The sequence below is a fragment of the Myotis brandtii genome, unplaced genomic scaffold, assembly GCF_000412655.1.
Source record: "Myotis brandtii unplaced genomic scaffold, ASM41265v1 scaffold186, whole genome shotgun sequence".
NCBI classification, from domain to species: domain Eukaryota; kingdom Metazoa; phylum Chordata; class Mammalia; order Chiroptera; family Vespertilionidae; genus Myotis; species Myotis brandtii.
The window spans coordinates 22867-33277 of NW_005356905.1; the positions used below are offsets into that span (position 1 = coordinate 22867).

General features: G+C 40.0%; 2 protein-coding genes across 5 annotated transcripts in view; one reads left to right on the plus strand and one right to left on the minus strand.

Moving 5' to 3' along the window:
• The window catches only part of PTX3 (pentraxin 3, long), an 8680-nt gene extending 4086 nt beyond the window's left edge, over nucleotides 1-4594 (plus strand). The window contains exon 3 of the mRNA XM_014537958.1: nucleotides 3372-4594. Coding sequence (XP_014393444.1) covers nucleotides 3372-3985 — 614 coding nt within the window. The 3' untranslated portion in view covers nucleotides 3986-4594. The remainder of the gene's footprint in view (nucleotides 1-3371) is intronic.
• The window catches only part of VEPH1 (ventricular zone expressed PH domain-containing 1), a 79282-nt gene that overhangs the window by 22486 nt on the left and 46385 nt on the right, over nucleotides 1-10411 (minus strand). The gene's annotated exons all lie outside the window — the stretch shown is intronic.

Consider the following 10411-nt stretch of genomic DNA (forward strand, 5'->3'; position numbering starts at 1 on the left):
GTCCCTGCGGCTTTGTTCTCCGAGCGCGCGTTGCGGGAAGCCAAGTCAGGCAACTCTCTAGGCCAACACACACAGGCGCACCACTCCCTCCCTCCCCCGACCCCCCCTACCCCTTATTTCTCCACGCATGGCCACAGGGCTCAGACACACTATACATGGCAAGGAAATTGGCTTTCAAAAGTATTTCCCAGTCCCGGGGAGCCCCGGAGATAGCTGTGGACGTGACCATCATAGTCTTGAAATAGGCGAGGGCCCCTTGCTGACACCCGATCCCCCAGGCCCTGCAGGACGGGCTCTATTGGCCAGTTACAAGCCTGGCCTCTCTCAGGGCCAAACCAGAGAGAGGTAGTCCAAACCAGATGCAATTTGTTAAAGTCCCACGTGATACTCGATGAACCTCCAAGTGCACATGAACCTGAAATAATACATTTTAAAGATGGCTGAAAGAAATAAAGAGAAGATTTGGAGCTAAGTAACACTCCTTTATAAGTCAAACTTTCTAGGAAATGGTGATGTATCACTTGTAGGCTGTATTAGAAAACCAGTGTTCTGGGTAAGAAACCATAATTGCACTTTTCCTGGGAAACTCAGGGACTGAAAGCAATGACAGACAATGCCATCCTTCCCTCTATTCCCAACAGGGCTACTCTGATTGGACGGAGTGTGGGGAAAAATCATAAGCATGTGTGAGAGCACATTTCACTTAAAATCACAGAAACCGTACCAGAACACCAGTCTTCCCTCAATATTTGAGGATTGTTTATCAGGACAGAACACATTTTCTTAAATATTAAGTAGGGCTTTGGAAAGGGAGAGGAAAGCATACTATCAAATATACAATAGATCCTCAATGTAAGTGACAAGAAGGCAAATTATAATTCCGTGGCTATTTTAAATGAATGAGATTTCTTGTCTTTTGCAAACCATGCAAAGCCATTGCACACATCATGCACCTGGAAAACTAAAGAATTAGGCTAATGTTCACCTTCGCCTCTGCATTTTAGCTAGAGCAGAGGAGGGGTGTGTTTCTGAGTTCCAAAATGTTAATTTTTTATTACATCCAATAACAGATTTATCCACATGCTTTGATTTTCCCTCCATTGGTTTCCTGCCAGCTTGGCTTCTAAGGGATTCCTAATCATTCTGCCGGCCCCCGAAGAACCTGGTTTTAATTTTGTTGGGTCTTTGATAACATAATCAGGAAACCCTATTAGTTAAAAGCCATTTCACGAGAGAGTGTCTGACATTTTAAAGAGATATCAAGAGCCTCAATCACTGGTTCCCAAAAGAAATCAGAAAAAAAAAAAACTGCCAGCATGCAGTTCCACTCGATGAACTCCAGCAGCCAGGGCAGCCTGCAGGGGAAGCGGGGCCTTTGAGAGGCAATGAAGGAAGGCTATGGAATGCAGCCCTGACTGCCTGCGCTTAGCTAAACAGGAAATCAGTTAATTAGGTTGCAGTAGGCACCCTCTTGAATACTACTTTTCTGAAACATTACAGGGCGTTTCTCAAACGCCCAGGCATAATGTGATCTCTTGTTCCGTGATCTTTGTTTGATTTATTTAACATAGCTAGGGGAAAAAAATGCACCTACCAATTTCATTGGAATAAAGAATCAACGCCTCATTAAAAAAAATCTTCAAAAATTCAAATTATTCAGTGAAAAAGGTAATGCCAACGTGTGACAGGACCCATTTTGTGCTTTAATATGGTAGTTACTTTTACAGGATTTTATGAATCTCAGTATTTTCTCTATTTACATCTTTAATTTTCTTAGGACAGAGCTTCACCCTTAGCCACTTGCAGGCATTTAGCTTAGCTGACCACACTTTGCATGGACCTTTGGTTCCTGCTGGTTCTGTCTATTCACCAGTTAGTCTTTAAATGCTCTGGAAGTTTACTTTTCAAAGCTAATTGGCAACTTTTTTTTACGTTGTTACTAAGGGAATACCTAGTCCTCGTTTAGCTCTCATATATGTTCTTGCAGACATATATGTGGTTAGCATAACGCAGGGCTCACCTGTTCAAGGTTTTAGCACAGAGTTTCCCAGCTCCCTGTCTGCATGTGACCTGGAGAGAGACAGAGGAGGGAGTTCACTGAGCTCCCAACCACTAAGTTTGAAAGTCTCCTTCCAAGTGCTCGTTAGCAGAAATCTGTTCTCCACCAATCCTCCTGGAAGAATTCACTCTTCCTTAAAGTTTTCTATCGCTGCTTAAATCGTTTTTATAGGCATAAGGACAAAGTCAGAGTTTTCAAGCATATCCTTGGGCTACACAGCTCTTTCTGAGTGTTACATAAGTTGTTACTTGCTGACTTGCAGAATATTGGAAGGCAAGTCGAAAGGAGAGCTTTTTATAGGAAACAGTAAAGCTTGGAGAAATTAGGAGGGTCATCAAAAGCTGCACAGCTTACTAGTAGTGCAACAAACTGAATTCCAGCTGTTCTAGCCAAACCCATTGTTTCTTGCACCATTAAAAGGCAATGCAGTGTGCAAGTCAAGCTCTGCAGCCAGAGTGCCTAAGTCCAAACCCTAGTTTTACCGCTTACCATCTATGTAAACACAGCTCAGTTACTTAGCGCTCTTTGACTCAGTTTTCTCATCTGTCAAATGGGAATATTGACTATTTCTGGTGCTGATTTGAGGATTAAAATGATTTGTAAGATGTTAAGAACAATATCTGGAACACAGTGAGCACCCAATAAAAGTTAGTCATCGTCATTATACATTTTTGCCTTTCAAAGATAGTTTTCTACAAACTTTTGCAAAGTTTATAAGTATCTGAGAACATGTGGTATATTAAAATGTATTCAGCAACAGCATGACTGTCCTAAAGTTTTTGTTTAAAAATGCGTGTTAACAATGGCTAAATGGGCTCAGCTAGATCCATTGAATTTCACAGGCTTTTGTTCTGGGAGTTTGGAGAACAAGTCAAGGAGAAGGAAACGAGTTTGGCTCTGAGTTTGGCTCTGAGTTCTTGGAAATTATGGTGTCATTGTTTGAAGTTAATGCATAGTGACTCAACATTTTTTTTTTTTAAGTTGTAACAAAGAAAGCTAATTGGGAGGGGAAATAGTTACTAAAGCATGATTTTCATTATTCTGTGGGTTTGGGCAATTTGGCTCCTCTGCACGCCTTCTCCTCCATTTACTAGTAGATGCTTCATTGAATGAAACAATTGGCTTCCCTTCCTGTTTTCTTTGCTCCACAGAGAACACACTTGAGGTCCCTCACATCATATTGTGATACTGCAATCTAATTTTCAGTTGTAGTCATTAAAATGCCCAGGCTAGCATACCTAAATGCCAGGCTCATTTCTGAATGACTTTATATATATTTTTTCATATTCTTCTTATTTTCTTGCTCCTCTAGGCTGTGAAACAGCGATTTTATTCCCAATGCGTTCCAAGAAGATTTTTGGAAGCGTGCATCCGGCGACACCAGTGAAGCTCGAGTCTTTTAGTGCCTGCATTTGGGTCAAAGCCACAGATGTATTAAACAAAACCATCCTGTTTTCCTATGGCACGAAGAGGAATCCATATGAGATCCAGCTGTACCTCAGCTATCAGGCCATCGTGCTGGTGGTGGGTGGAGAGGAGAACAGACTGGCTGCCGATACTGTGATTTCCCTGGGAAAGTGGACCCATCTGTGCAGCACCTGGAACTCCGAGAAAGGGCGCGTGTCCTTGTGGGTAAACGGTGGACTGGTGGCCACCACTGTGGGATTGGCCGAAGGTCACATTGTTCCCGAGGGAGGAATCCTGCAGATTGGCCAAGAAAAGAACGGCTGTTGTGTGGGTGGCGGCTTTGATGAAACATTAGCCTTTTCTGGGAGACTCACCGGCTTCAATATCTGGGATCGTGTTCTCAGCAACGAAGAGATAAGAGAGACTGGAGGAGCCGAGTCTTGTCACATCCGGGGAAATGTTGTCGGGTGGGGAGTCACAGAGATTCAGCCACATGGAGGGGCTCAGTATGTCTCCTAAGTATTGTGAAACTCTACTTGAAGCCAAAGAAAGAAACTCACTTTTTAAACATATGCCAGTTTGGGAAGGTCTAAAAACCACAGTGCATATTCAGAAACACTTGAGACGAATGAAGGGGAGAGTTGAGATCAATCTTTATTTATCTTGGCAAAATACTGAATAAACAGTTGAGCGAAGACATCGGAGAAGGCTTTTGGGGATATTGTTACTAGACCTTATGCCACGGTGCTTTTAAATTAATGTTGTGTCTTTGTCAGATAAACTCTCAAATAATTAAAAAGGACTGTGTTGTTGAATAGGACAATTGTTTTACTTTTTTTTTTTTTGATTAATTTTGTTTTGGCCAGAGATGACTTTTACATCGGAAGAATAATGAAATAACGTTTGTTGTCGATTGTTCATTGTTATTGGCATGTACCTTATTATAAAAAAAAATGATGGTGAAACATATTTATACTACAATGTGACTTAACAAATACAAATGTAGTTTATGTGTTATAATCAAATGTCACTTTTTTGAGAAGATAGTTATATAAGTTATATTGTAAAATGGTTTTGTATTAATTTTATTAAGACTATTTTTGTAAATAAAATATTTTATAAACCTAACCCATGTCATGTCATTATAAATTTAAGAGGTTTTTGGAGTAACTCCACACTTTTCATCTTTCATCTAAAGTGGGCAATTAGTTTTCAGATACTAGTCTACTATGTAAATAGTAAGAGTTAATATCAGAAACAAACTATGGTATTTTAAGGTTTGGCTTTCAATATATCATAAGGAAGAAATATGATCTTGGCTAATCCAATTCATCACTCTGGGTTAAGTTTTTGCAATTGAGAAATCAAGAAATTGAGAAAATAATGATCTCTAGGTCCCTTCCAATTTGATGATTCTATGAGTGTATTCATCTTTCTGTCCTGTGCAACATGAAAAAAAAAAAAAGAATGATCAGAGTTCCCTAGATGCTCATGATGCCTGAGAGAGATGGCTTAGGACTGTTATTTGGGAAATCTAAAAATCTTGAAAGAAACAATGACTCTGGCCCTTAAAGCACATTCCATTCTCTTACTACACACAAGGAGGGGCCAGTCAAGCCCCTTTACCCTGCCAATGAGGAGGTGACTTGCCACCACACCAGTGTTCTCCTCCTGGCAGGGCTGACAGAACTCCAGAAGCTGCTTCTGCATGTCAATGGGAAATCTGGTAGGACCACAACATGATGGGTCCACCTAAAGATAGGCCTGAACAGCCACAGATCACATCCTATTCTTGACATTTGGAGAGTTGGGCCTGGAGGAATTATCAAAGCACATTTTTTAACCAAATAGCTTGGTGTCCTCAGGCAAGTTACTTAACTCCTCGGAGTCTTCTCAGTAAAAGGAGGGAGTTGGACTCTTGATACCTTTTAGCAATAAAATTCCATGAATCTAGGAATCTTTGAGGATGCTTATGGGTCAGTATAGCTTCATTCTACCTGTGAGACTCACAAAACCAGACTGATGGCTCTCAAAGAAAATTGCAGTTATGAGCTTATAGGCCAGTCTCAGACCCATGGAGATAACATAATTCAAGGTTGCAGCCACACTATGCAAATCCCTGTTTAGCCATTGTCTATATAATTTGAATGCTTAGCTCAGTGGTTCTCAACCTTCCTAATGCCGCGACCCTTTAATACAGTTCCTCATGTTGTGGTGACCCCCAATTTCATTGTTACAAATTGAACATAATTAAAGCATAGTGATTAATCACAAAAACAATATGTAATTATATATGTGTTTTCTGATGGTCTTAGGTGACCCCTGTGAAAGGGTCATTCGACCCCCAAAGGGGTCGCGACCCACAGGTTGAGAACCGCTGGCCTTAGCTGAAAGAAGAAATATTGGACCCAGCCTTAAGCAGAGAGTTAGGAATGCTTTCAATTCCTTCCCACATTTCAGCATGAATTATGTTTGTGCAAGAGACCCAAGATGATTCAGGCCAAGATATATGCAAACACATATGCTGACAGGTTCACTGTAAGTGAACTTAACATTTTTTACAGGAATCACATGTGGATGGCAGAGAAAAGAAATAAATCGAAGAAAATAATTTTAGGATTACAAAAGTAGAAATTTCATTTGCTACATTAGTAAGTCTGGATGGTTGTTCCAGAGAGTTCTAATTGGTCCCTGATATCCATTTCCCCCTCTTTTCCTAAGTAATAGAATTCTGGTTTTAATGGCACATATGGCCACTGTGAGTAAAGCCTATATTTTACAGCATTAATTGCAGCTAGATGTGGCCATATGACTAAGTTCTGGCTGACACTGAAATATTGAATGTGATTCTCTTTCCCTTCCTCCTCTCACTGATTGGAATGTGGCGATGATGGCTGGACTCTCAGCAACCATCCTAGACCAGGAAATGCAGTGTAACCATGGAGAAGAAGCCTGGCTCTCCGGTGATGTAAAGTTTCCTTCAGCCCTGAGCTGCCTGTCCCTGAACTTCTTTTACATGAGAGAAAAATGAACTTCTAACGTCTTTAATCCACTATTGATTGACCACCTGATCTAATCCTTATCCAGGAGAGCAATTCTTTTTAAATTAAAAAGACCATGTACTTTATTTTCTCAAAATGCTCACAGGCCTGCTATGTTCATTGCAGTATTATTTACAAAGGCCAAGATTTGGAAACAACCCAGGGGTCCATTGAGAGACAAATGGATCAAAAGGTGTGTCATATATTTAAAATGGAGTATTACTCAGCCATAAAAAAGAGTAAAATTTTGCCATTTGCAACAACATGGATGGACCCAGAGGATATTATGCTAAGTGATATATGAGACAGAAAGACAACTATCATATGATTTCATTTATATGTGGAATCTAAGAAACAAAACAACAATAAAAAAACAACAACTAGAAACAAACTGAAGGTTGCCAGGAGTGGGGGTGGGGGTGGGGGTCGGGGGATGAACAAGAAAAGTGAAAGGTATTAAAAAGTCTTATGAACTGCCAGTTATAAAATTAGTCACAGGGATATAATGTACAGCTTAGGGAATATAGTCAATAGTATTTTAATAACTAAGTATGGTCCCAGATGGGTACTAGTCTTAATGTGATCTCTTCACAAGGTATATAAATGTCTAATTACTATGTTGTATACCTGAAACTAATATCATATTGTATGTCAACTATAATTTTAAAAAAAAAATTAAACTATAGACTATACTTAGAAAATACATTTTACAAATGCTCAGAAAGTTGGTAGGCTATCTGACTTTTTTTTTTTTTTTTTTTTTTTTTTTTTTTTACTAATAGCACTTAAAGGGTTTAAAAATACATGGTGACAGCAAGAAATGTGTAAAACTGAGATAAAATATTTAAAAAAATTAGTATGCTGGCTTAGTTTAGCACATTCATTCATCAAAATGGTTGCTATGGGCATCGTCATATTATGGCATAGTAAAATAATTGTGCAAGATGATTCAAGTTATTAGGAAGAAACCTATGATACGTTATATATGTGTGAAGAATAAAATATATTATGTGTGTACTAGGGTGACCAACAGTCCTGTTTGCCTAGGATTGTCCCAGCTTTAGTACTGAAAGTTCCATGTGCCAAGAAACCCTTCAGCTCCAGGCAAATTGTGACAGTTTGTCATTTTGTCACTCGAGTAGATACATATGTATGTCAGTTGAACAACTTTTTTGCAGGGATAATATATGAACAAAACAGAATTGCTATATCTTCCTTGTCTATTATAATATAAACTAGAGACTGGGTGCACGAATTCATGCACCAGTGGGGTCCCTTGGCCTGGCCTGTAGGATCGAGCTGAAACTGACTCTCCGACATCCCTGGATGGGTACTGGATTGCGAGAGGGCGTAGGTCAGACTGAGGGACCACACCGGTGCACGATCAGGGCAGGGGAGGGACATGGGAGGTTGGCCAGCTGGGGAGGGGCCACGGGAGGGCTCCAAGGCGTGTCCAGCCCCTCTCGCTCAGTCCCGATCAGCCAGACCCCAGCAGCAAGCTAACCTACCAGTTGGAGCGTCTTCCCACTGGTGGTCAGTGCACATCATAGCGACTGGTCGACTGGTCAATTGATGAGCAGCCTTAGCTTATCATTAGCATACTACACTTGGATTGCTTGAATGGATGACCAGACACTTAGCATATTAGGCTTTTATTATATAGGACTCGTTTATAATGAAGTATTAATTCCTTTAAAATATAGTCAGAAGATTTGATTACTAAGAATCTTAGGTCTTAGTAATTAAGTAATTACTTAATTAACTTCACTTTAACAACAAAGAGTTAGATTTGTAAACAAAGAAGAAATTATAACTGAAATTTTATTTCACCAAAATTTTATGTTATAAAGCTCTTCTTTGAGAAGCTTACTAAGGCGAAATGTTTCCAGAACTATCTTTTAGCCACGTAAGAAATAGTACTTGTGACGTTAAAAATCTTGGTCAAAGTAATGTATATGTTCATTTAAATGTTCTATATTCAGTGAACTTGAAAATTCAAATTGCTGACACTTACATTTAGTTTTATAAATCTGACGTGTAGAGGAAAGCTTGCTGGGCTTCCGGTTAGAAATCCAGTATTCAAAACCTGCCACCATTACCTACTAACTATAAGAAGTCAAGCCTGCCAACTAATCTTTATGAGTCTCAAATTAGCCAATAAATTAGGGATACCAGGACTTACCTACTTTGCTGAAGGGCTATTATGAAAATGACATAAAAACAGATAATGTATCTAAAAGTGCTTCCTTAGCCATAAAATAATATTTGAAATAAAAGAGTTATCTTTAAAAAAGTTTCCCAAGTCATTCCCAGAGGATTAAATAGAAATAAGTAAACAAACAACAATACAAACGAATAATATAAAGATTCCTTTACATTGTGGCTAACTCATTCTGAGCTCAGCACCTGGATGCTCATCCCTAGGCAGGCCTTATTCTACTTCACAGCACCATCTGCTGGTGGAGTCAAAAAGGTGCAAACTCTGGCTAGCACCTGATCCAAGATTTGGTTAACAACTCAGATCCTTTTCTGTTTCAAAAGATGTCTCTATTTATTAATCCACATTTGGGTTGGCTTTTTACAACATTATATTTAATATGTAATATTTCCCTATGTATATAAATATTCAGGTTGAATATTCTTAATAAGATTGGTTGGTCACCCATTTCCTAGAATATTTGGTTAATAAATTCTTTCCCAACAATCTGTAATATGGTGGGTGAACTGAAAACCTTTTCTTTTAAGAATAATTGTATCATGAATTTTTAATGGCTAAGTATCTCCTAGGGATTATTAAACTCCACAAATGGCTATGGTTCTGCCTTTAATGTGGGCTCGGCACATGGCATATGATTGTTAATGATGGCAACAAGGATAATGGTATTAAGAGGAATCATAGTAACCATGATGAACTATGATTGTGCAAAAGTATATCTGTTTTATCTATTTAAGCTCATTTCTACCCTAGGTTGTACATGTTGTTACTGCCATTATAGATGGCAGGGGGGTCAATTTGCTATCTCCATGTTTTCTGAGGCAGCTCACTAATCAGTGCTTTGAATTTTCTCTGACATCGAGAAATAAATGAGGTGAATTCATCATAATTAACTAGACAGTTTTTTTAGGCTATTGCCAATAAGAAAGGAATTTGGACTCCTGCTGAGACAATATTACATTTTCATTCCAAAGACTTTCTACTTAAGCCTCAAATCATTTGAGGCATCTTGTTGTTTGTGCCAGTGGGCCATGTAAAAGGCATATGGACAGAGAGATATAGTATTTCCTTATTATGACCACAGATTCAGAAATACAAAGGTAGGGACATCACTGCTTTAGTTGTGATACCAGTAGTGTGCGTTGCATCACAGAGTTCCAAACCAAAAGCCCTCACGTAATCCCTTAGAGTTGAGAGACCCTAATTTTAGGGACTTCCAATCATATTCTTATCTGGGGTGAAAGATAAGCATTAGTTATGCTTTTATAATCTAACTAGAGGCCTGGTGCACAAAAATTTGTGCACTCGGGGAGGGGTCCCTCAGGCCAGCCTATGCCCTCTTGCAGTCTGGGATCCCTTGGAGGATGTCCACCTGCTGGCTTAGGCCTGCTCCCTGGGGGATCGGGCCCAAGCTGGCAGTCAGACATCCCTCTGGCAGCCCGGCAGCCCTCAGGGGATGTCCACTCACCAACAGGGAGCAGACCTAAGCTGCAGTCGGACATCCTTAGCGCTGCTGAGGAAGCGGGAGAGGCTTGCACCACCACTGCTGTACTGGCAGCCATCAGCCTGGCTTGTGGCTGAGCAGAGCTCCCCCTGTGGGAGTGCACTGACCACCAGGGGACAGCTCCTGCATTGAGCATCTGCCCCCTGGTGGTCAGTGTGTGTCATAGTGACCAGTCATTCCCAGTC